Below are 26,803 nucleotides of genomic sequence, written 5' to 3' on the forward strand. Positions count from 1 at the left end.
GTGTGGGTCTGAGACACAAGAAGCTGAAATGTCCATGAAGGGTTTTGGCTGATCTCCTACAGATGCTCCTTTAGCCTTTAAAATATACTAAAATCCTAAATGTTGACCGCTAATTAACGGAACTTGGACCTGGTACGCCCCCCCCCTCTTTACTGATGGGATTGGGAGATAAATCAAGGCTGTGAATATATACTGTAAATAAAAGAATAAGAATAATAATACCACCACGGTGAAGTCTGGCTGGGTTTGTTTCTGTTTTGGTAAAGCAACCTGAAATCTACAATTTTGGCATTTGCAAGGGGAGGGGGGACCTCAGACAACACAAGACAATGACAATGCTTCTACCGTGCGGAAAAAACATAAGAGTAATGTAGCGTGTAATACTGTGACAATACATGTACCATAACATAAGTGCAACACAAACTTGGCGTGACCAAAAGTGCTTAAATATCTTCTAACACGGCAGATCACATTACAGAGCAGAATTTTGATTGTCCGGTGTCTCGTGAAACGCTCAGAGTGTTCTTGTCCCGGACTAATATGGCCTGGTTCCCGTACTGCGAATACCACGTGCTCTGGCTGCGGTTCAGATATGTACCCGGAGGAGCCGTCTCCAGCTTCTGCTGCTGTTGCTGCCATATAAGCAGAGAGGTGTCCCGGTACCTCAGTCTGGCGTACCCTTCGGACAAGGCTTTCTCCGCCAGCGGCACTCGCCCTCCGTTCATACCTTTTTTTTGTTTTGGGGGGCGATCTTCTAAACACTAATTGGTAATGTCTGCCTTCAAGGGCACGCTATGGCTTCACCACAGACAGGGGGTAAAGGTGGCATTATAAGAAAGTCTGGCAAGGGAACAGACAGATGTGACAGATGCGTCTTCTAACGTTCTCCCCGTAGAAACGATGTCACTGCGTTGACAGACCTCTGTTTTCTTATTTCTTCTGTTTGTTTCACGCCGACGGTTTTTGCATCTGAAAAAAGGCGAAATATATAAGTTTATTATTCTATGTTTTTAAAAAAAATGCTTTTCGTGAGCAAATCTGTCAGACTCCGCATGAGACGCTATTAATAGAATATAATAGAGGTGACCGTAGCCGGAGATCTGATCGTTTTCTGCTGCAGTATGAATGCGGCTGGGGTAGATCTACGCGTTATTTGCCCATCTGGTGCCCACATAGGATTATCTGGTGTCCCGTTTGGAACTGGGCGAGCTGGTATTAGAGCTCCAAGTCACCAAGAAAAAGCTCCTAGAAAAGGACAAATGGGGAGGAAAAGGGGACACAGTGATTCTGGACGCTTGGGAGGTATGCATTAAGAAGATGAGTGCCATAGAGATCGCTGGCCCTCAGTGCACCCAGGATGTGACTTACAGCCATGATCCCATTACAGAGCATTAGAGGGTAAATGGCTTGCTGGGAAAATGCAGCCAGGCGTGTACACTGCAGTGAATGGCCGCCCTCCTCTCCCGGCCTCGATACGGGGCTGTTTCAGCCTGAGGGCCCCTTTACTGGCCGCATATACTCACCTTCCTCTCACGCAGGGGCCACTCGCTGCACCCGAGCAGCCAGCGCCTCATCCGTGCATCGGCAGCGCTACTGCAGCCATGGTAACCCTTCCCTTCTGCAGGGAGTCCGCAGTCAGTCTTCCCCCCAGACACACGGCGGCGGAACCAAAGTTCCGCTCTGTCTGCTGCAGCGCTGAATGCCATCCCGGAATCAGTAATCCCAAAATAATATAAATCTATATTATTATCCTAAAATATTCTATTATATTTTATATTGCAAAATGATTAGCATTATAATGCTATTTTGTATTGTAAATTTATTATGATATATATATTAGAATGAATATTAAAATAGAAATCAATTACAGCAGGAAAGGGCTTTATAAATTAAACGGTGCAACCATTTAAGATGTTGATTTGTTTGGGGTTATATATGTGTTAAAAAAATCTATATATTTCTGAGGTGAATTTGTCGTTTTTACCATATAATCCTCAAAATAATGTTTCATTCGTCGCACCGAGTGCATTACGGGCATCTCTGCCCCAACAAGCAGCTAACGCTTTTCATTACTATGACCCGCAGGCATTGTTTCCATGGCGCAGTGAACGTCCCAAATTACATTTTTCTTGCGCCCACATTTTTAACGCTGTAGTTTGCTGAAACCCCAGAATAATTGTCGCCTATAAATGCAGCTTTGGGCTTCAGAAATAAACATAATAATCTTTTTTCCTCCGTCGCTTACATTAATGTGTGGTTACCATGGCTACCAAGTCTTCCAGACTAATTATTTCCTAAGGTGTTGCAGTCAGGCAAAAATGCTGGCTTTCTGCATTATTATTATTAGCTGTACAGCGAGACCACCATCTGAGGACGGGCAGCGCTTTATACAGTAACAACCCCCCCCCGTGCTGTATACAGTAATAACCACTCAGCACTGTCTACAGTAATATAACCCCCAGCGCTGTCTACAGTAATATAACCCCCCAGTGCTGTATACAGTAATATAACCCCCAGCGCTGTCTACAGTAATATAACCCCCCCAGCGCTGTCTACAGTAATAACCCCTTATACATTAAAATATGCGATACCCCTTAGAATGGGGTCTCGACCATTTTGGTTGAATTTGAGCATCTATTTGTTAAAGTGAACTCGACCATCAAGGCGACTCAAATTCTCAACTGCCATCGAGCGCGGCAACCGTGAGTGTTTACTGGAATTCTACAAGCCGAGTGGATACTCGATACAGTAAATGGCTGGAAGAGACGCGTCGCCCCCGGACTCCCATTAACATCGATAGGGCTGCCGACCAAATGATATGGAAGTGAATCTCGACTGGAGACTTATGATGAACACCTTGAAAGAATTTTGACAGCTCTTTGGCGTCTCGCGAATGGGTGAGTTGTTGGAAGGTTTGGCGAAGCGTAGTTGCGTTACCTCCGTTATACCGGAATGAGCTCTTGTAGGATAATCGCAGGATATTTGACGTTCAGATCCGCTAGAAGTTCAGACTGAGTTACCTGGCAGTGATTTCAGTGATGGATGAACATTTTTTTTAACCTCTCCCTCCGTATCAAAAACACACATTTTTCCACTACTGTCCCTTTATTGAAACGGCAAGGAATACAGCAGCTTTATTACGGTCCCTTAGCAAACATACACGGTCATTGAACGGCTTAAAGTTTAACACTTTGTATACTGGGTGCTACACATTTCATATCAAGGTGTTGGCAGCTACCCTGCAACTTCAAGAACGTAGCCTTTAATGTACATTCGGCTCTGATCCTTAAATCATAAATTACTAAACAGCCAAGATCTCCCACGACGACTCAAAAACTGGGGTTCATCCCCGTACTGATCCAAAAAATACTGTTGTGGCAGACTTAGACTTAAACGCTGTTAATTACGTTTCTTTTTAAAAGAATTTAATTTTCCCATCACTGCGATGCCTGGATAATAAAAGGACTGCGGTGTGGGTCTGAGACACAAGAAGCTGAAATGTCCATGAAGGGTTTTGGCTGATCTCCTACAGATGCTCCTTTAGCTTTTAAAATATACTAAAATCCTAAATGTTGACCGCTAATTAACGGAACTTGGACCTGGTACGCTCCCCCCCTCTTTACTGATGGGATTGGGAGATAAATCAAGGCTGTGAATATATACTGTAAATAAAAGAATAAGAATAATAATACCACCACGGTGAAGTCTGGCTGGGTTTGTTTCTGTTTTGGTAAAGCAACCTGAAATCTACAATTTTGGCATTTGCAAGGGGAGGGGGGACCTCAGACAACACAAGACAATGACAATGCTTCTACCGTGCGGAAAAAACATAAGAGTAATGTAGCGTGTAATACTGTGACAATACATGTACCATAACATAAGTGCAACACAAACTTGGGGTGACCAAAAGTGCTTAAATATCTTCTAACACGGCAGATCACATTACAGAGCAGCATTTTGATCGTCCGGTGTCTTGCGAAACGCTCAGAGTGTTCTTGTCCCGGATTAATATGGGCTGGTTCCCGTACTGCGAATACCACGTGCTCTGGCTGCGGTTCAGATATGTACCCGGAGGAGCCGTCTCCAGCTCCTTCTGCTGTTCCTGCCATATAAGCAGAGAGGTGTCCCGGTACCTCACTCTGGCGTACTCTTCGGACAAGGCTTTCTCCGCCAGCGGCACTCGCCCTCCGCTCATACCTTTTTTGTTTTGGGGGGCGATCTTCTAAACACTAATTAGTAATGTCTGCCTTCAAGGGCACACTTTGGCTTCACCACAGACAGGGGGTAAAGGTGGCATTATAAGAAAGTCTGGCAAGGGAACAGACAGATGTGACAGATGCGTCTTCTAACGTTCTCCCCGTGGAAACGATGTCACTGCGTTGAAATCTTAAGGTCGTTGCTGTTCATCTCCATGAAGGGGTCAGACCTCTGTTTTCTTATTTCTTCTGTTTGTTTCACGCCGACGGTTTTTGCATCTGAAAAAAAAGCGAAATATATAAGTTTATTATTCTATGTTTTAAAAAAAAATGCTTTTCGTGAGCAAAACTGTCAGACTCCGCATGAGACGCTATTAATAGAATATAATAGAGGTGACCGTAGCCGGAGATCTGATCGTTTTCTGCTGAAGTATGAATGCAGCTGGGGTAGATCTATGAATTATTTGCCCATCTGGTGCCCACATCGGATTATCTGGTGTCCTGTTTGGAACTGGGTGAGCTGGTATTAGAGCTCCAAGTCACCAAGAAAAAGCTCCTAGAAAAGGACAAATGGGGAGGAAAAGGGGACACAGTGATTCTGGACACTTGGGAGGTATGCATTAACCCCTTCGCGACCTTTGCCGGTTCAGGACCGTCATGACAAGAAGGTCACTAAATGACCTTTGACGGTCCTGAACCGTCAAAAAGTTAAATAAGCTTAGAAAGTGATCAATGATCACTTTCTTCGCTTAAACGGCCTTGCTGCAATGCCTCGATGTCGAGGCATTCAGCAAGGCCGAGATCGGCATCGGGGGCCATGTCTGGCCCCTCCCCGGGGCGTCAACAGCCGCCATACATTGTATGGCGGCGGACGCCCGTTTTAAAAGCGTTTAGGAGGCGATCAACGATCAACTTAAATGGTGTCGCTGGAATGCCTCGATCAGGAGGCATCCAGCGACACCAAACACTTACCTTTAGGTGGGCTGTGACCGCTCCGGAGAGCGGTCACAGCCGCAGCTGCCGGTGATCTTCGCCATCAAGTAAGATGGCGGCGGACCGGGAAATAAAACAATAGAGACGAAAAAGTTCGCTAGAGGGTCTCCAGACCCTCTAGAGAACTGGCTCCACTTGCTGGTTGAATACAGGTACTGCATTCAACCATGCAAGTCAATGGAGCCCAGCTTTCTAATCACTATGTGATTAGTAAAATATTCAAAAAAAAAAAAATGTGCTAACATTTAAAAATAATTATGCAGTGATGCCACTAGATGAACCATCCAGTACCAGCAAAATGTGTAAAAAAAAATATAAAAAAAGTATTAAAAAACTTGAGCAAGTGCTAAAATTTCTCAAAAATCTCAAAGAGTTAAAATAAAAGCACTTCAAATACCCAAGGGGTGTCGAATATATAAAAAAAATGGCTGATGGGGTAAATTGGAGTGGCCAAGCTCACAGATAGGGCATTGGTACAGACTGACCAAAATGGAGAAAAAAAAGCGCACTTCCCAAATGTGGCATTTTAAATCTGAAACAACCCGACAAACCCATGCATGTCGGGTATCACTGCACTCAGGAGATGTTCCTGAACACATATTGGGGGGTTGTTTGACAGTGACATATACCAGCACCTGTATATCTATAACTAAAGTACAATTTGTGTGAAAAAAATTACTATTACAAAGTTTGACAAAGTGTAGTTCTATAATTGGTGCATGGAAAGGGTTAAAATAACAGCATTCGGAATACCCTGGGGTGTCTAGTTTTCCAAAATATATGGTTTGAATGGGTTAAATTGAGTTAACCGGCTTCAAAGATGTTCCAAAGAGGAGATGGAGGCAGAATGACCAAATGACCACCTGAATTACGCATGCCCCAAAAGTAGCCTTTTAGCAGCCAAACAATCTGACAAACCCATGCATGTGGGGTATCGCTGTACTCAGGAGATGTTCCTGAACACACATTGGGGTGTTGTTTGATAGTGACATATACCAGAACCTGTATATCTATAACTAAAGTACAATTTGTGTGGAAAAAAAAAATAAAAAAAATTACTATTACAAAGTTTGACAAAGTGTAGTTGTATAATTGGTGCATGGAAAGGGTTAAAATAACAGCATTTGGAATACCCTGGGGTGTCTAGTTTTCAAAAATATATGGTTTGAATGGGTTAAATTGAGTTAACCGGCTTCAAAGATGTTCCAAAGAGGAGATGGAGGCAGAATGACCAGATTTGTTAAAAAAGATTTGGAAATCATAAAACGCTGCTTGTACTTATTGCCCTATAACGTACAAAAAACAGCAAAAAAACATAAAAACATTGGGTATCTCTAAACTCAGGACAAGTAGTAGAATCTATTTAGCTAGTTTTTTTACTTGCTTTTTTAGGAGAGTAAAAGATTTTTCAAATAAAAGTCATAAAATGTGTTTTTTTTCAATTTTTCACCATGTTTTTTTTATTTTTTTTATAGTAAATAAGATGATACGATCAAAATAATGGTATCTGAAGAAAGCCCATCTTGTCCTGAAAAAAACAATATATAACTTATGCGGGTACACTAAATGGGTGAGGAGAAAATTACACCTGAACACAAGCACCACAAAAGTGTCAAAACAGCCTCGGTCCCACAGGGTAGAAAACGAAAAATGAGCCCGGTCCTTAAGGGGTTAAGAAGATGACTGCCATAGAGATCGCTGGCCCTCAGTGCACCCAGGATGTGACTTACAGCCATGATCCCATTACAGAGCATTAGAGGGTAAATGGCTTGCTGGGAAAATGCAGCCAGGCGTGTACACTGCGGTGAATGGCCGCCCTGTTTCAGCCTGAGGGCCCCTTTACTGGCCGTATATACTCAACTTCCCCTCACCCAGGGGCCACCCGCCGCACCCGAGCAGCCAGCGCCTCATTCGTGCATCGGCACCGCTACTGCAACCATGGTAACGCTTCCCTTCTGCAGGGAGTCCGCAGTCAGTCTTCCCCCCGGACACACGGCGGCGGAACCAAAGTTCCGCTCTGTCTGCCGCAGCTGTGAATGCCAGCTTGGAATCAGTAATCCCAAAATAATATAAATCTATATTATTATCCTATAATATTCTATTATATTTTATATTGCAAAATTATTAGCATTGTAATGATATTTTGTATTGTAAATTTATTATGATATATATATATATTAGAATGAATATTAAAATAGAAATCAATTACAGCAGGAAAGGGCTTTATAAATTAAACGGTGCAACCATTTAAGATGTTGATTTGTTTGGGGTTATATATGTGTTAAAAAAATCTATATATTTCTGAATATTTCTGAGGTGAATTTGTCGTTTTTACCATATAATCCTCAAAATAATGTTTCATTCGTCGCACTGAGTAACGAGCATCTCTGTCCCAACAAGCAGCTGACGCTTTTCATTGCTATGACCCGCAGGCATTGTTTCCATGGCGCAGTGAACGTCCCAAATTTCATTTTTCTTGCACCCACATTTTTAACGCTGTAGTTTGCTGAAACCCCAGAATAATTGTCGACTATAAATGCAGCTTTGGGCTTCAGAAATAAACATACTAATCTTCTTTCCTCCGTCACTTACATTAATGTGTGGTTACCATGGCTACCAAGTCTTCCAGACTAATTATTTCCTGAGGTGTTGCAGTCAGGCAAAAATGCTGGCTTTCTGCATTATTATTATTATTAGCTGTACAGCGAGACCACCATCTGGGGACGGGCAGCGCTGTATACAGTAACAACCCCCCCCCCCTGTGCTGTATACAGTAATAACCCCCCAGCGCTGTATACAGTAACAACCCCCCCCGTGCTGTATACAGTAATATAACCCCCCAGTGCTGTATACAGTAATATAACCCCCAGCGCTGTATACAGTAATATAACCCCCCAGCGCTGTATACAGTAATATAACCCCCAGCGCTGTATACAGTAATATAACCCCCAGCGCTGTATACAGTAATATAACCCCCCAGCGCTGTATACAGTAATAACCCCCCGCGCTGTATACAGTAATATAACCCCCAGCGCTGTATACAGTAATATAACCCCCAGCGCTGTATACTGTAATATAACCCCCAGCGCTGTATACTGTAATATAACCCCCCAGCACCGTATACAGTAATATACCCCCCAGTGCTGTATACAGTAATAACCTCCAGTGCTGTATACAGTAATATAACCCCCAGCGCTGTATACAGTAATATAACCCCCAGCGCTGTATACAGTAATATAACCCCCCAGCGCTGTATACAGTAATAACCCCCCGCGCTGTATACAGTAATATAACCCCCAGCGCTGTATACAGTAATATAACCCCCAGCGCTGTATACAGTAATATAACCCCCAGCGCTGTATACAATTGTTGGCGCTATATAAATAAGATAATGTTAATAATAATATTTTCCAAAAATGCAACATTATTATGAAATTAAACGACTCTTCCAAAAAGTACTCCATCTCACCACTAGGTGGCATCAAATATGCAATAAAGCTGCCAGGCGTAACCAAAGCATCCCTAAGTACAATTGACAGTGTACCTGGCGCTGTACACGAGCCCACAATACATATCTTTCTTGCTGTAAGAAAGAACCCAACACGCAAACCGAACCAAAAAATGTTTAATATTCATTGAGTGTTATAGTATGATGCATGTATTTTATCTAATTTTGTGTTTCTTGGTGTAGGCAGAATAATTTTTTTATTAATTAATACAAAAAAGCCCCCCCCACCTTGCAAACCGTCGAAAACACACAGTTCATTCTCATGCATTTAAAAAGCTTGCGAGGTGTAATTATTATTATTATTATTATTATTATTATTATCTTTTTATTTATATGCTGCATCAATAATAGTATATTTTGATTAAATTACCTTTTTTTTATATGTGTTACATTGTAGTCTGTTTCTCAAGTGATATAGATATCCCATTGTACAGCACTACGGAATACGATGGCGCTATATAAATGAATGATAATGTATATATCGTATAGCTGATCCTTTCTTGGACCTTCATTAGGATGCGCTCCGTTCTTTCCCCCGCATTCCGCCGGCGTGTAACATTACATCGGACGCCGTGTTTTCATTAGAACGTCATTAGTTTGCAAATTAACCCGACCGGCGACTCGTTAAATGGAATCGCTCAGCGCTTCGCGTGATAATAATGTAACCGCCGATGATTCACCCGTCCGTGAAGTAAGGAGAGCGAGCGTGTTACACGCGTGTTACGGGGCTAGCGCTCAGGGCTGGGAGTCTCACTGATGGCTTCCGGCAGCGACCCTCGCCAGATTGCCCCAATTGGATGATCGTGACGCGCATGCGTGTGAAATGACCCCAAAATGTAGTTTCATTGAACCCCAAACCTGGATCCCCCGGAACAGAATGAATTCTCGCATTCATTCGCAGCAGACATTGCGACTAATTCCATGCATCCGTGTATTCTGCGGGTAATACATGCGATCGCTGCGCCGTCCCTTTAAATCTTCTGTGTCCTTTTGCAAACGGATGGGGGGGGTTCTGCAGAGTGCCCCCATATGCATTTGCTCTTTTGACTGCCCCCTACCTATTCTGCATGCAGGAGAAGTAGCCAATCAGCGATAGGGCGTGTTCAACCGCAGAGGAGGAGAGCAGCTGCAGCTGCAGCTGCAGCAACAGGGCTGCATCTTCTTTGTCTTCTATTCATTTTTGTTTTGAAGAATGCATATTACAGGGTTAGGGTTTCTCAATGAGTTCTTTAACGTGCATTCTTCTTATATAGCGGGGGTCTCAGGAACATTAAACTGCCCCTTTAACTGCCCCGTTGCCATGACACCCTTTGACATGCTAACTCGTTTCGCATGCAGTTTGTGGCGGGTTCCCGGCTCCCGCCGCCTTCCTCTTTTTCACGCTTTCGAAATAATTTTGATTTTGCCCAAAAGCTCCAGTTCTAAACTTGGCTTCCCCCCGTCTGCGGATCGTCTTTCCAAATTCTCTCCCACACATCCCCGAGATTTCAGCCTCTCCTCCCTTCCTGTCTTTCCACCCACCATCACTCCCAGACCCGAGCCGGATCCCTCCGTTGGGCCTCATCGTTCCGCAATTTACTATCCCAAAAATAAAAAGAATTATTTTTTTGTGTAATATTATAACGTATTGCTTTGTATAGCGCCATCCTATTCCGTAACGCTGTACAACGGGTAAACAGAATGTGACAAGTAGTGCATCACATCTGGACTCAAAGAAATAAAAGGTGAGGAGGGCCCTGGTCAAAAGAGCTTACAATCTAGATATGAACGTATTAATGGGGTTTATTTACCCCGTTTAATTGATAAAGCCGTTTCCTGCTGTTTCTATACACATTATCGGGGCTTTTAGGGCCGTAGAACCCTGCGATCCCCTCATACCCAGCAAACATTCGGACCTCCTACAAAAGAGGGGCATCAGGGGAGGAGAGAGGGGATTTGGGGACGAAGGAGGGACTGTCCTTCCAAAACAGGGACACTTGGGATGGATACATATATAATAATGTGTTTGTTGTGGTTATTTATGAATAAGGTCAGATTTATGAATAAGGTCAGTATTTGGGGTCAGCAAAGAGGTTGTGCAGCAGCTGGACACTGACTGACACGTGTGTGAGTCCAGGGGCCACATGTGGCATTGTGTCTGTGACTCTGCAGACAGCAGGATCCGAGACCACGCCTCATTTCCCACCGCCGCCCCGCCCCTCTCCAGGACCCAGCCCCTGGTGCGCGCCCACCCCTTGTCTATGGGAGCCGTGCACGCGCAGTGAATCAGAGCCCAGCTCAGGCTGTGGGATTCCGGCAGAGAGCGCAGGAAAGAAAGGGAAAGGGGAGGAAGAGGAGCCCGTGGGGAGGAAAAAGAGCAGCGAGGCACCCCCGGCTGTGACCCCTTCACCCTGCAGACCCCGGGTCTGAGCATGCACAGGACCCCTTTGTTGCATATTAACTCCGGACAATGCATGCTGAGGAGGAAAGCTGCCTGCTGAGCACATTGGGGTCTGTCTGCTAAAACCCGGGTAACGTTCTCAGGGATTGCGAGGACCCCCCCCTCAGCGAGGGATCAGCAGAGGACCCCCCCCCTCAGCGAGAGATCAGCAGAGGACCCCCCCCTCAGCGAGAGATCGGCAGAGGATCCCCCAGGGAGACCCTGTAAAGAGGGTAGATCCACACGTTTGCTTGCTCTGCACAGACACCCCGCAGGAGTGGGAGATCCATCCACATTGTCCACAGGAAGGGAAAAAAACACTCGTGGAGGGAAGTGAGATGGACTATCCTACAGAATAAATGGAAACAAAACAGCTGCTTCTGCTCTGATTCCATGCCTGGAGTGTGATCTGACTCCCAGCAGAGGTGGTCCTGCGTATTTCTCTTTTCTCTCTTCTTCTAGCTCCTTGCTCTTGGACTGCCAGGCATGGAGGAGTGGAGGCAGTGCGGAAGGTGGCTGATTGACTGCAGAGTTCTGCCACCAGACCACAGGGTGGTGTGGCCCTCAGCGGTGGTTTTTGACCTGGCGCAGGCTCTGAGAGATGGGGTGTTACTGTGCCAGCTCCTGCATAACCTGTCCCCTGGATCTATCGACCTCAAGGACATCAATTTCAGGCCACAGATGTCACAGGTAAAGCGACAATATATACATATATATGTGTGTGTGCGCGAGAATGAGTATGAGTGTGAGTGTGCGAGAATGAGTATGCGTGTGTGCATGTGAGTATGAGTGTGTGTGGGTTCATCGTTAGTAGGGTCCATCACCTGCAGGGTCCTTTATACAAATTACACGCATGTGTCATACATGATTCATTTATGTTGATGTATTGGAATTCTAATACCTACGCTTTAATTCCCCTAATTGCGCTCATCGCTCCACGGCCAGTCCCTCCACGGCTGTGTCTTTTCTTTTTTTTTTTTTTTTACGTTGCCACATGGCTAGTGCCAGCCATGCTCTCTCCTGACGAGGGCCGTCTGTACGAAGATCTCTCTCCCTGGTACTGATCTCTAAATCCGTGCCGCACTGCAGGGCTCTCAAACTTCTCCTGGCTCGTTATTCCGGGGCCAGGTGAGCTGCGTTTGGTCATTTCCGAGGTATCCTCATCACATGGGGTTAATTCCTTAGTCTACGCTGGAATGTATTTTATTGAGACCCAGAAAACAGGCACAGTGGATCCCCCGATGAGTGGGAGAGTTGGGGTCCCGGCCTCCCCTTTCGGGTCCCGGCCTCCCCTTCTTGAAGACTCCAGGGGTCCCTTTCTTCGGAGAGGGACAGAGGAGATCCGGCCGTCCTGCAGGCCTTTTGGCCAGGGAGATGAAGAGCGAGTCATATACCCCTTTGCGGGGTCACCCAACCTCTTTGCGGGGTCACATAGCCCTTTGTGAGGTCACATAATCTTTTGCGGGGTCACACTGCCCTTTTGCGGGGTCTCACTACCCTTTTGCGGGGTCACACAGCCCTATTTGGGGTCTGTGCCCCTGGAAGGCGAAGTCCGGTGCCCCATTGTGGCCCTCAACGCGGGGGCTTTGGCACCGACCCTTAGGCTGGGTGTTTAAAGAATCTATAAAATTGTTTTCGTTCCGTCATAATATTTTACCAATATTTACCAAAACACTTAGAGGTTTGTATTCGTTTCCCGTCACTATGTGATTGTTGCAACAATGTTACTCATACAGGGTGCAGGGCTCTTTTGATACAGTTTCCTTCCACCTTTTGCAGAATCTCCCACAATGCTCTGGGCAGCTAATTAGGAACTGGGGAAAAAAAAAAGATCCATTACTTAAGTGACCTATGACCCCGGGGGGACCTAAGCCCCTCAGCCTGGCCATATGGCCGGGTCGTTGCGTCCGTACATGTTTATGGCAGACGATGGACTCTGTTATAATTATTCAATTATTTTAAGAACTAGAATCATTTTGACATCATCAGTGAATATCCAAATGAAATGGTCCAAAATCTCAAGTTTTTGTCCAAATGTGACGCCCTCCCACCTTATTTAATCATAAATAATAATGTATTTTTAGCCTATATATTGCGATATCCCCCCCCCCGCTGTGCTATTGGTTGAAAGAGGTTTACGGATCCCAGCGTGAGTCGTCCAAAAAACTCTCAGATTCAAAGAAATCGTAATTTACGCCCCCCCCCACAAAAAATGTCATTTGTAGAATACATTTTTTTTTTTTATAATAAAGTAGTCTTTGTTTGAGATGAGCGCCGTAGATTATTCCAAGCCGTTGCTGGGGTTGGTTGGTTCGGTGGGGCGTTTGATGTGGAAGGGGTTAATTCTAGGGGCAGAATGTCAGCCCTCGCTGTCGGATTGCCCCGCGTGGCAGATGCCGCTGACTGCATTGTGCAGTATAACGCAGCCTCGTTGCCGGGTCTTCGGGGAATTATATGCTATAAGGGAAACATATGGAACGCCTAGCACTGGGACGGCAGTTACATTAACCCTTCCTGGGCTGGAGTAGCACGCAAAGCGTGCTGATGATCCAAATCTTCCTGGCGCGTAAAGAGTTAAGCGTGGAGCCTGTTATAATAGTAATTAGCATCATAATTTTCCGGTGATTTATGAGGTGAGCCGATTGGGTGTTTAGTGGTTCCTCGTGGGAGGGTTTGGCTGTGAGTGGCGCCAGGGGAAGGCGTCGGACGCAAATCCGTGTCTTGCGATTGGTCGGCAGCTTCCTGCCCCTTCGATCCTTTCCTTCGGTTATCAGATAGCCTCTTCCTAGATATGTTGGGTCCAGGACTTTAGGCTCCTCTAAGGTCTTCATTCCTTTAATTGTTTAATTAAAATATTCACGGAATAACGAAATGCGTGTAAAGTTCCAATTTTTAACCCAAAATCAAATGATCCCGTAGATTCTACATACGTGGCACATAACACGCGTGTACATACTAACCCCTCTATGATTGATGGAGACGTATAACCCGAATGGGAAAGGTGAGCCCGCTTGGGACTTCGCTGTCTGGTTATTGGACGACGGGCTGATCCTTAAACCCCATTGGCTGCGTCATTTGGACATTGGTATTCCAATCCAGACCCTTATTGTTGTAAACCTCGCTGAATAATAACCTCTCGTTTCCTAGAGGGGCAGATCACGTGATGTCAATACATTAGATGTAATGTAAGGAAGTTTTATTTTACTGAGAGGGTGGGAGATACATGGAGCAGCCTCCCAGCACAGGTGGTAGAGGTTAATACAGTGAGGGGATTAAACATGCATGGGATAGACATACGGCTCCTGAATCTAAGACGAGACCAACGACTGATTAAGGTTTGAGTCTTTACAGCAGGAGAAACGGACTGATTTAGATGGGGGGCCGGATGGGGCCGATCTGCTGGCAGACTCTAGGTTTTTAATATGTCAGATTATTTCTAGAGGAGAGGGAGGCGGAAGAACCCAAGTTCCTCTTGAAGGACGGCAACGAAAGCTGATGCCGGGGAATCTGTTTCTCTTCAAGTGGCACAGAAAAGGTTAAATCATGAATAATTGCGATTTATAGTAATGGTTATTATTAATAATCATTTATTTTAATAGCGCCAACAATTCCCGCAGCGCTTCTTACAGTCCCTACATTCAAAGGGTCTGACAGAACTGAGGGAGTAAGATGAGCCGATACATTAGCTACAGATGGCCCGGCACGTGAGCTGACAATCTATAGGTGTTTGTTATTTGCTCTTGGAATGCAGGGGATTTTGTTCTCTTTTGGGTGGATTGAAGTGTTTTTTGAAGGCACTGCAGCACCGCGTGGCATTATGATGTAATAATGCTGTTGTGTTTACATTGGGTATTGCACCAATATGCGTCTCATCCGTTACAGGATCACCGGGGGGCTATTACAGCAGCCAGACCCCCGGAACCCGCTGATTTACCCCTTTTCAGTGTGTTGGGGTATAAATATACTGATTTGGGGCTTTTTTATACCCAAAACCTATAGCTGGCGGATGCCCCCCCCCCTATTTTCTACCTTTGCTGTCCCTTCTCTTAGAGATAGTAAATGTTATTGATAAATACTTCTTTTTCTATGACATCACATCTGTTGGTGACATCATTTCAACTGAAGAAGAGACCACAGAGGTCCTGGAAGTCTATGCAACTTTATATCTTTTCTTTTGTTTGTGTTGGCCCAATAAAAAGACTCGTTGGTGACATCACTAACATTTGCGGGATAGCGGCGTGTTTTTTGCGTTGTACAGCGCTGCAGAATATGACGCCGCTATATAAATCAATAAAATATTTATCAGGACGGGGCTGTCCAACTTCCGATGTCGTCATCCTCCAAACAGTCTTGGATGATGCCCGATGAAGCTGGATGTTTTAGTCCTGCGACAGCTGGGGGTTGATGTTGGGCAGATCTAAAGAATGTAAACTCCATGTTTGTACTTTACAGAGAGGGTGGTAGTGAAGTGGAACAGCCTCCCAGCAGAGGTGGTAGAGGGTAATAAACATGCATGGGATAGACATACGGCTCCTGAATCTAAGACGAGACCAACGACTGATTAAGGTTTGAGTCTTTACAGCGGGAGAAACGGGGAGACTAGACGGGGGCCGGATGGGGCCGATCTGCCGCTGGGTTCTCTTTTTCTTTATAACTCAATAATGTGATCTTAATCCTCCCGTGTTTATTTTATGGGAAGTCCTTGATGATAAAAGGCAATAACCATGGAGACGGGGCAAGGTCACCGAGCACGACGATCCCCAACCCCCCCCCCGCAAACCACAGCAGTTCTAACTATTATTATTATTATTATTATTTATTGATTAAGCCCCAACATATTCCGTAGCGCTGTACAATGTAAAGCTTAATGTGGGTGCTTAACAAATACATAACCCAGGGCCCCGGTGCTGCCATCCGGCCTCATGGCACTTCCATGCAACGTTCCCGGCAGCAATGGCGGGCTCCTGGGGGCCGCTCGTGATACATTAATAAATGATATGGGCGGAGACCTGAAGGAGTAACGAGGGGCCGCAGAATATGAAAGCTACGAGTAGAATGAACAGAGCGGGCGGCATCTGCTGGGCTTTCGCTCGTGGACCAGGAAGGACGCTTTTCCCTTTTGCGTCCTTCTCTCCGATTCTGGGCAGAGGGGACCCTCGATTAGAGCGATGGGGGGGAAACGTTGTCCCCGTGGTGCGCAGAGATGGGGAACGGAAGAAGTTGCCGTGGAAGAGAATATTGATTAGGTTTGCCACATGCTGCCGCCTCGCGGGTTGGCCGGTTAGGGTCCGTCCGCGAGAGGACACGGTGTGCTCTGAGGAGCTTTGAGCTCTCGCCGGTGCCAGCCCTCTCCGTGTCTATTGAGACATTCTGTGAATGAAGCTGATTGTCCCTGCGTGTTCCCGGCGAGAGGTCCGCGCCGCGCTTCGCCTGCCGGTTTAATGAAGAACGCTATTGTCCGATATCAAAGCCGCTACTTGGGAAATCCCGCTGAGGTTTTTTCCTCTCCTCGTCGCACGAAAAAAAAAAAGCAAATCTTTCCAAGAGAGAAATCAAAGGGGTCCGCTTGGCGGGGATCTGGACGCAGGACCCCGCTGTCCGTCATTCAGAGATGTTCTGCAGAACAAGCGGCTCTTGTGTCCGGGCCGGTTGGCCGTTATCTCCACCGTCCGTAATATAAAAAAAACAAGGCGGCTGATACTGTGCCTTTCAGTGTAGGGTATTCTGGCCTAGGACCACTAGTCCTTGGGGGCCGTAGCCCCTCTGCCGCATAACACCCTATTGGTTGATCAGGCTCTGTGTAGGGTCACTAGTCAACCGGCCCGTTAACACTATGGAGGGCTCCTGCCGGTTCGGCACAGCTCTTTGTAGAGTCCTTAGAAGTTGGAGCACCCGGGTGTGACTTCATATCCCAACGTTACTCAGTAAGGATGGCGGTGGAGGTGGGGGGGTGGCGTGTGGCGGTGTCCTGGCTTGGGCTGAGGGGTGTCCCAAAAATCAATCCTCCGCAACCAACCGGGCCTTTGGGAGGCGGAAAAGGGAGAGAACTTCAGGACAGGAAGCTGATTGGATAATGCTGGCTCTGCCACGGGCTGCCACCGGTCTAATAGTCCCTTTAAACCAAATATCTCTAAAAGAACTATTAAAGAAAAGGAAACGTATGATAATGAGACGGATGGCTGAATCTAGAAAGGCGATCCTGATATAATTGCCCCTTGTTAGAGTTTGATACCCTTTCCGGCGGGGTAATTGGGAGTCTCCGTTGTGAGGGTGGCATCTGCCACCCGAAAGAGGCTTATGAGTAATGGTGGTATTAATGGGAACTGAGTTTTCATTTCCCCCGGTAGGGATTTACGTGCGGATTGGTGCGCGGCTACACCGAAGAAACCGTATGGAGTGAGTTTAACCCTCTAAACTCTGGAATCTTATTAAGCGGACTCCGCTCGGCGTGACTATAACCGTGTGATCCGCCAAAGGGTTAAAGGTTTCCGTAATCCCTCACCTGCGGGTTTTAATTTCTGCAGATTTTGTTCTGATCTCGGCTTTATATTAAATCCGATTGAGAAGAAACACGAGATCTCCAAATTACCCTCATGATGAAATAAATCCCCCGGGACGGGGCATTTTACGATCGGAATCGGAGATCGTCAAAAATACGCACTAAGACAGCGTGTGATTTATGTGGCAGAATACCTTATTTTGAGGGCGTTTAACCCTTTTATGGGCTCGTGATGCGCCTGCTAGGAACGATTTAAAAGTGTATCATGTTACCACTAAGCTTCTAACGGCTTCTGCGAGACGGCATTTAATCTTCGTGATACCCCATAAAGTTTGAACCGTGGCCAGATACCCAGGTTTTTTCCCAAAAACACATAATGCTTTTAAAATATTAAAGTTCTGTAGGATATTTCCATAAGTTTATTTAAATACATATATTCTTCTTTTATTACTATGTAAGTAATTTCATATTTCCAGCGTCCTTAAGTGTCAGATGACTTCTCGTTCCTCTGGGGCGGTCTTTTGATAATAAAGTAGGTTGTTTAGGCCCCTCCTACCCCCTGGTACTGCCCATCTAACCCGACTCCACCTCTTCCATAATAAATATGTGGGGCAGAGTTGCAATCAGAGCGGTACAATCAGTACACAGCTTGTAAAGAACAATAGCTATCATTGGCTGTTGTGAACATGGGGCAGGACAGCGTGAGGAGCATATGGTAGGATGAGCAAGGGGGCCCTGCCTTTAGGCTTGTATTGGGCCCCATGACTTCCGATGGCGGCCATGTTTGAAGGATTCCATCTGTGTCCATGGCTCCTGAAAAACTTACTATGGCTGTCGCTTATCTCCAACACTCCAACAGTTTCCCGTTTCAGTTCCACAATATTTGTGATAGATTTAGAGCAGAGGATGATGGGACTTGTAGTTGCATGAGCTGGAAATGTGCAAAGCCTTCCTACTCCTTGGGCATATAAGACTTGCCTACAGCGCATGAGACTGGTGCCGCCATTGACATTCCCGCCGGGCATTTAATACAATGAACTCCATGATTAATAGGGTCTCGGGAACATTGTCCCCGCAGGCAGCGTCTCTCTTTTTTCTGTACAGAAACCCAATTATTCCAGAATTATTGTCATTTTTCTGAGTGAAGGGAGCGGAGAGAATGATGGATCTCATGGAGTTTCCTTCACGCGTTTCGGCAAAGGTAGATCAAGTGATCAAAATGTTCAGGTTTGAATTTCTCTTACTGCGAAAATCTACGCGGAGGAAAGAGGGGCATCAGGGGAGGAAAGAAGGAAACGGGAAGAAAGAAGGACATCAGGGGATGAAAGAGGGGCATTGGAGGAGGAGAAAAAGTTATATTTAAATCTTGACCATACTTGGTATCATCCAGGCTTCACCGTTGATGTGGGTGGGCGGTCCCACTGATGTGGGTGGGCGGTGCAGCTGATGTTGCGGAAAAGTGGTGGGCGTGGAGTGGGCGTGTCTCAGTGCTGTTTCTCGGTGATGACCCGGAGAAGCCGGGAGTCGCAGCGCTGCTCCCGCGAGCCGGAGCGTTTCCAGATACGATCACGACGGATAATCTTGGCGATGGAGGGAATTCCGTTAAATTCAGGCCGTTACGTTTTATCGTTTTGTCCGCGTTTTCTCAATATTTCACATCCGGATTACCGCGGCATTCCCTCCCCTCTATCGCTAGTTTTTAATGGCTTTATGAAGTGGAATACAATACAAAGTGGTGATTAACCTTGTTAGCGGTGAGCCGTCTAACGTCTTCCTCTTCCTCACCCACACCTTCTTAATTTTCCTGTTTAAGGTGGAATTTCATTAAAATAAAAGCATAAAATAAATAAATAAAAAATAATAATAAATAATATTCCCAATGAGAATGATAGACAACCTGAATTTTACCGGAATTTTTATTGAATTCCTAGTGCTTCTGTGCAATTCCTGAACTTCATTTTGTTGTAGATAAATTTGTCCGCCCGACTACCGCAAAGGCAGCTGTTTTATTTTTTTTGTGGGTTTTTTTACATTTTTTTTTATTTTTTGCACGGATAGTTCAAATATGCCGTCGAAAAGACCAAAACCGAACATAGAACATTTTGTGTGAAGAGCGTTTCAGGCCAGGCTGGTAGCAGCTGTCACATCTGATCAGGACTTAGCCTGGAGGTTCGCACATAGACGTAGAAATAGTGGAAGGCAGGGGGTTTGCGCATGTTCCTGGCTTAAGGTGATGGCACCGCCGGTAATTTGTTACATCAGAACAGCTGCAATTTCAAATCACATCTATATTTATTTAAAAATAATCATATTAAAAAAAAAAAAAGAATAATCTGTGGAAAAACTTGTGCCAGAATCCTTTCACTTTTAGCTCTATTCCTTCACTATTTTTTTATTGAAAAAAAAAATATTTTTATTTAACACCCAATCAAAAAAAATAAATAAATGCATTGGCATTGGCGCTGGGGGGTTATATTACTGTATACAGCGCTGGGGGTTATATTACTGTATACAGCGCTGGGGGGGTTATATTACTGTATACAGCGCTGGGGGTTATATTACTGTATACAGCGCTGGGGGTTATATTACTGTATACAGCGCTGGGGGTTATATTACTGTATACAGTGCTGGGGGTTATATTACTGTATACAGCGCTGGGGGTTATATTACTGTATACAGAGCTGGGGTAGTTATTACTGTATACAGCGCTGGGGGTTATATTACTGTATACAGCGCTGGGGGGTTATATTACTGTATACATTGCTGGGGGGGTATATTACTGTATACAGCGCTGGGGGTTATATTACTGTATACAGCGCTGGGGGTTATATTACTGTATACAGCGCTGGGGGTTATATTACTGTATACAGCGCTGGGGGTTATTACTGTATACAGTGCTGGGGGTTATATTACTGTATACAGCGCTGGGGGTTATATTACTGTATACAGCGCTGGGGGTTATTACTGTATACAGTGCTGGGGGTTATATTACTGTATACAGCGCTGGGGGTTATATTACTGTATACAGCGCTGGGGGTTATTACTGTATACAGTGCTGGGGGTTATATTACTGTATACAGTGCTGGGGGTTATATTACTGTATACAGCACTGGGGGGTTATATTACTGTATACAGCACTGGGGGGTTATATTACTGTATACAGCGCTGGGGGGTATATTACTGTATACAGCGCTGGGGGTTATATTACTGTATACAGCACTGGGGGGTTATATTACTGTATACAGCGCTGGGGGGTTATATTACTGTATACAGCGCCGGGGGTTATTTCCTTCGTGTTATAGAGAAGTAACATACTCCGGAACGAGTCTGGCCCCGTGTAGCGCCGCGTTATGTAACGGATGAAGGCCGGTTCAGAAGCTTACGCTAATCTGGATTTTTAATCAACCATCATAAGCATCAAAGTGACTTTTCAGGTTGAGTACAGGACAGGCTTAACCGGTTATCGCTCTGGCAGCGCCGTTATTTGTTTTATTGTAATGATATTTTCTCTGCTCGGGTCTTTCTTGGTGTAATCGTCGTGTAAATTAACACAGAGTTAAAGTTGGCCAAAATTAAAACCAGAAGACAAGAGCGTGCTCGTTAAAAAGCCGTATTATATATAATATATCACATGCCGGGGTAAAGGGGGTATCATTTCATTGTTCCGGTTTCCACCTGCAGGGATTGGATCCTTTCGGGACGTCACCCCCCCGAGGACCTTTTGGATATTAGATTAGGATGATTTGATGAATTGCTTTTGTCCCCGACCCGAGCCTTTCATCTTTCATTGCCAAACCGATTATGTCTCGCCACGACCAATACTGCGCCGAGGAATCCTTTTTCTGTACTGCCCCTGACACCTCTGCTGGGAAGCTGTTCCTTACATAAGGGTTAAATTCCAATATTGGGCTCCTAAAGCAGGTTTCCCTTTAATCCTCATCCTCGGTAACGCCGGCTCAAACCGCGCGTTCGTCTTCCACGCCCCGTGTAAATGGAGAAAGTTAATGTGTACGCTCTGCCGAGGAAAATGAGTTTATCCCCGGATAACTCGTCTCCGCGGAGCAGATGCGATGATTGTCTGATAATCTCGTTTTGTGCGCTGCCTCTTTGGCGTTGCCACCAACCCCCGGCTTTTCACGAAACCGCTTTACTGAAATAACAGATCGTTGAAAAGCCATAAAGCTTGGATTGATTGGCAAGTGAAGAATAATGCTGCTTCCTCGCAGTAAATGGACGAAGGTCATGCTGTGAAGAAGTAGAGAAGAAGAAACATTGCTTTAGAATAGGGTGTCCTGTTTATGGGGCGAAGCATCGACGCAGAAAGAGATGAAGTGACTGTTTCAGGTCTCGGTATCTTATTAGGGTTTTAGGATATCAGAAACATTTAATCATCTCAAGACAATAACTTTTACTTATTTTTATTTTTAAAATTGATTTTGTGGCCCATCTGCTAAAAAAAGTTACTTTGAGAGACCACGGTTGAAGGACAACTGATGGTGGCCATGAGAATTTGGTTGTGAAGGACCATATAAGTATGGTTTGTACATCGGTTCATCGTAATCCAGGCTGCTACATGTTGGATGAGCGTGCACTAAGTGTATCATCAGTAGATCTTGTGGTTTTCCTTGATGCGGACCATCCATGTTCTTGGTGTCTTCAGGATGAGGATAGAGGAACATTAAGGTGGCTTCAGGACCTGTTGAGTTGACGTGAACCCCTTGGGATGACTCTGCGCATATCTTTAATAATACATGTTTTGTCCTGATATGATTAAAAATTCCATTTAAGAATATTGTGATGGAACCTACAATTTTCAGTAGGAGTTAGAGCTTTTAAAGCTACTAATAGGCAGCTGTTGGGTTTTGGGCTTTGGCAGAATGTCCATCGTGCTTTATTTCATGCTTGCTTTTAACCATCTACTTCGCCTACCCCTTCCGAAGACACTCGATTGATTTTTTTTTTTAGCGTAGGCGAGACCTCGGTCTGTTTTATATTTTGTTGGGTTTTTTTTATTGAATGGTTCCGGGAAAGTTGGAGACAGTTAACCGACATCTGCTTCTGGTTTCTGTTGGGAGTTCCACCTTGATGGTTCCTTCATTGAATCCAAGTATTAATTCAGGACATGGAATAGACTTTCGTCTCTGTTTACGCGCCAATTACGGTGTTCGTGTTTTGCTCGATGCCAAAAGAGTTTAGGAAGAATAATGTCCAAAGTATGTTATTTTGTCGTGTTATGTTGATGTCCTTCCTTTGTATAGGAAAACGGGCGATTTAAAATGCTTTATACCCCATCTGTCAAAAGCATGTTTCATGTCCTACCAACTACATCACGGTCTGTCCCGAGATCTACGGAAAATAAATTCATTGTCCTGTTAGAAACATTCTTTCCCTGAACAGACAGCCGGTTACGCTTTATGACGGCTGTTGATGTGGGGGAGGAGCACCAGGGTATGATGTCATATCCCGGCGCTTGGCACCAAGGAAGGTAGTGCAGGGGGGGGCTATGCTGGGTCAGGCCTGGGACATCACCGAAGATCATTGCGCCGCTGATAAGCATATAGATTCTCACTTGTTTATGCGTAGCATTGGACCGTTTCTCCCGGGCGTTACGTTTTCTTTATACGAGGTCAACAGCCCTTCTGTACCGTTGGGTTTCTCAGTGTTCTTTGTTGAGTTCCCGTGCTTGTAGAGTATCCTGGTAACCTGCTTCCGTGATGGAACCTCCAGGGAGAACTTCAAAGGCTTTCGGTGGGAAGGAGGGTGACGGGAAGAATGATTTGTAGTAGACGTGTAAGCCTTGGCACTTGGCCAACGTCCATGGATCACGGCCAGGTCTCGTGTGTGTGGGCTTTTCAGGAAAGGCCCTTCCACTGATAGAAAGAGGATGCTTTGGGACAAAACAAGCCAGGCTGCTTCTTTTTACTTTCCATTGTAAACATTCTGCAAAAGTCTCTGGAATTCGGTTGGTTTGTCTGCTCTTTTAACATTAAATTTATGTCCCGGTGTGAGTGCGAAAACCGGTCAAAGGGTGAAAGTAGAGCGAAGAGAGAATCTCTTATGAAGATGTTGGTGGTATTTTAATCATTAATGACATTGATAGTGAAGCTTCCATTCTTTTTGGCCACAGGTCAAAGGGCAGAAGCTTTCCTGAATCAGAGTATTGAATGTTTCTGCATTAGAATGACAGATCTATTCTTTTAGAATGTTGAGTGTTTTCCATTAGAACCTTGAATGTTTTCTTTCAGAATGTTGAGTTTTTTAGAGTGGAATGTAGAATAACGTCTCTTTTTAAAATGTGCATGTTTTAGATTTGAATGTAGACTTTGTCCTTTAAGAATGCTTCATATTAGAATTTAAAATGTGCTCTCGTAGTACGCTGCTTGTTTTTCGATTAGAATGTGGTGTGTGATTTGAGAATGTTGATCTTTGGATCTGAGACCTGTACACTTAATGCTTCTCGCTCAGCCCTTTAATAAACAGCTTAAACAGTTTTATTAAACAAACATATTATAAAGCAGTGTTTCTTCTTGTGTCGATGAAGCGCATATGATGTGAGGGGTTCAGATGGCTTGCTTCAGACGGGAGAATAAGGCGTCTCGCTGGAGCTGACTGTACTGGCTAACAGTCTGTGGGTCTAGCTGCTCAGAGTACCGGCTGACTGTGTGCTGGATGAATTGTTCACAGTACCGGTTGACTCCGAATTGGCTGAGTTACTCACAGCACCGACTGACTCTTTGTTGGTCGAGCTGCTCAAAGTACCGGTTGACTCTATATATTGGCCAAGCCGCTCAAAGTACCGGCTCACTCATTGTTGGCCGAGTTCCTCACAGCCCTGACTGACTCTTTGTTGGCCGAGCTGCTCACGGTACTGGCTGACTCTTTGTTGGCCGAGCTGCTCACAGTACCGGCTGACTCTTTGTTGACTGAGCTGCTTACAGTACCGGCTGACTCTTTGTTGGCCGAGCTGCTCACAGTACCGGCTGACTCTTTGTTGACCGAGCTGCTTACAGTACCGGCTGATTCTTTGTTGGCCTTGCTGCTCACAGTACCGGCTGACTCTTTGTTGACCGAGCTGCTTACAGTACCGTCTGACTTTGTTGACCGAGCTGCTTACAGTATCGGCTGACTCTTTGTTGGCCGAGCTGCTCACGGTACCGGCTGACTCTTTGTTGGCCTAGCTGCTCACGGTACTGGCTGACTCTTTGTTGGCCGAGCTGCTCACGGTACCGGCTGACTCTTTGTTGGCCTAGCTGCTCACGGTACTGGCTGACTCTTTGTTGGCCGAGCTGCTCACGGTACCGGCTGACTCTTTGTTGGCCGAGCTGCTCGCAGTACCGGCTGACTCTTTGTTGGCCGAGCTGCTTGCAGTACCGGCTGTTTCTTTGTTGGCCGAGCTGCTTGCAGTACCGGCTGACTCTTTGTTGGCCGATTATTTTCATTGTTTCCATCCACTCCTTTTGCAACGATCCCTAACCCGTAACGCCAAATGCTTGTAGTTTTTCTGTTTTTCAATCACAAGTAGGGTTTTTTTCTAAGAATTTTTACATATTTTTGGAACTTTGAATTTTAGCAGACTCTTCCTGCATGGCCGGTCCTGTTTCTTGAAGGTACTTTTTGAGAGGGGACGCTTCGCTCCGCAGGACACGCGGCAAACTTGTAAACATCTCTATGAATCCCGCTCACCCTGATTTCAGCCGATAACACGAATCAGGAGTGACAGGTGCCTTATAGCGAAATATTTTACCCGTCTAGTGAGATTTTTAAGAGTTTTTTCTTCGTTTTTAGAGTACATGAGGCATGAGTTTATAGAGTGAACATAACTGGTTTTGTTATCTAACTGGTTTTGTTGTTGTGCGCATGTATTTGGTTATATGCAGAGACACAGAGCTCTTAAAGAAACATGGTATCGGGTGGATAAAGTGATATATCCAGTGTCTCGTTAGGTTTGAGGTCATATATAGATTATATGTGTAATGTAAGATAGATTTGCTTTACTGAAAGGGTGGTAGATAAGCGGAACAGCCTCCCAGCGGAAGTGGTAAAGGGCAATACATTGAGATTTAAACATGCATGGGATAGGCATATGGCTCCTAAATCTTACACAAGACCAACCACTATGAGTCTTTAAAGGCTTTATGGCCTCTTTATGAAACAAAACACCAAAGACATCTCTAATGATTTTATCATACCCCCCTCCCCCGTACCGTATACGCTATAAGGAGCGCCTCTCTTATAATGGGTGGCGAAGCGCCCCCGCTGAGTCATCAAACGCGTCTTCCTGCCCCTCTCTTGCCGGGTATTAGTGCCGACAGCCACGGCCTGCTTGCTGCCTCCGCTTCCCAGGAGAAGATTTGAAGTTACCTGCTGGTCGCTCCAGACGTTGAATAATTCATTGCGCGGCTGAAATGTTCCCGAGCTCGCTGGGCAGGCGGCCCCTTCCTCGGTTGCCAAATGCGCTCCCCGCGTGGCCAGACGTTACAGCTCATTATATTATTTTGCCGATTCGAGTCATTTCAGTTACGTTTCCTCTGCGGAGAACAGCGTTTAATATGCGATTTCTGATGTTCTGCAAAGCTGTCCGGGTGGCGTTAAATCTTCTAAATTCCATTTTATCTTAAATTTGTTTTCATTTATTGTTGGAAGGTTTTGTAAATGGAGAGTATCAGAGCCAGAGGTTTAGGAGCAGAAGAAATGATTAGAACTATTGGTTCCAGAGAGAATGGATTCTGCGTCATCCTTGTTTTGGAGGACCAGTCCCTTGATGCCCCTCGTTCCTCCCTTGATGCCCCTCGTTCCTCCCTTGATGCCCCTTTTTTCTAGGAGCCCAGAATGTGTGCTGGGTATGAGGGTATCACAGGGTTCTACAGTGCCCCTCTTTGGTCCTTTGGAATGTTTATATCATGAAGCTGGGGTAGTTTGTCAAGGTCCCTGGTGAGACCAGCTCTAGATGGTTCAGCATCACAATATTGAGGGGCACAAGATCCTCTCTTGCAAAGACCTATTATCCAAGCACTGGGTGATGTGATCGATAGTCCAGTTACCCCTTAGGTTCTTGGAAAGACGAGGACACTGGATTTGGGAGGTTGGCTGGGCCCCCGGTCCACGGCCGGACTGGCGATCACATTGTGGCCCTGGCACTTTAGGTACCAGTTCGATATGCCCTTCCACACGCTATGTTCTTATCCTCA

At 45.4% G+C, this 26,803-nt stretch overlaps 3 protein-coding genes across 6 annotated transcripts in view; 1 reads left to right on the plus strand and 2 right to left on the minus strand.

Moving 5' to 3' along the window:
• Positions 1 to 345: 345 nt before the first annotated feature.
• Positions 346 to 816, minus strand: LOC128503447 (putative uncharacterized protein BRD3OS). Its single transcript, XM_053473539.1, has one exon. The coding sequence runs from the start codon at positions 723 to 725 to the stop codon at positions 468 to 470; it is 258 nt and encodes an 85-aa protein (XP_053329514.1). The 5' UTR covers positions 726 to 816; the 3' UTR covers positions 346 to 467.
• Positions 817 to 3,937: 3,121 nt separating this feature from the next.
• LOC128503448 (putative uncharacterized protein BRD3OS) lies at positions 3,938 to 4,284 on the minus strand. The gene has a single exon (XM_053473540.1). The coding sequence runs from the start codon at positions 4,193 to 4,195 to the stop codon at positions 3,938 to 3,940; it is 258 nt and encodes an 85-aa protein (XP_053329515.1). The 5' UTR covers positions 4,196 to 4,284.
• A 6,814-nt stretch (positions 4,285 to 11,098) lies between these two features.
• Positions 11,099 to 26,803, plus strand: part of VAV2 (vav guanine nucleotide exchange factor 2) — an 84,279-nt gene continuing 68,574 nt past the window's right edge. For all 4 annotated transcript variants that reach the window (XM_053473520.1, XM_053473522.1, XM_053473521.1 and 1 more), the window contains exon 1: positions 11,099 to 11,806. In XM_053473520.1, coding sequence (XP_053329495.1) covers positions 11,603 to 11,806 — 204 coding nt within the window. In that variant the 5' untranslated portion in view covers positions 11,099 to 11,602. The remainder of the gene's footprint in view (positions 11,807 to 26,803) is intronic.

This window comes from Spea bombifrons, chromosome 8, assembly GCF_027358695.1.
Source record: "Spea bombifrons isolate aSpeBom1 chromosome 8, aSpeBom1.2.pri, whole genome shotgun sequence".
In the NCBI taxonomy this organism is placed as follows: Eukaryota; Metazoa; Chordata; class Amphibia; order Anura; family Pelobatidae; genus Spea; species Spea bombifrons.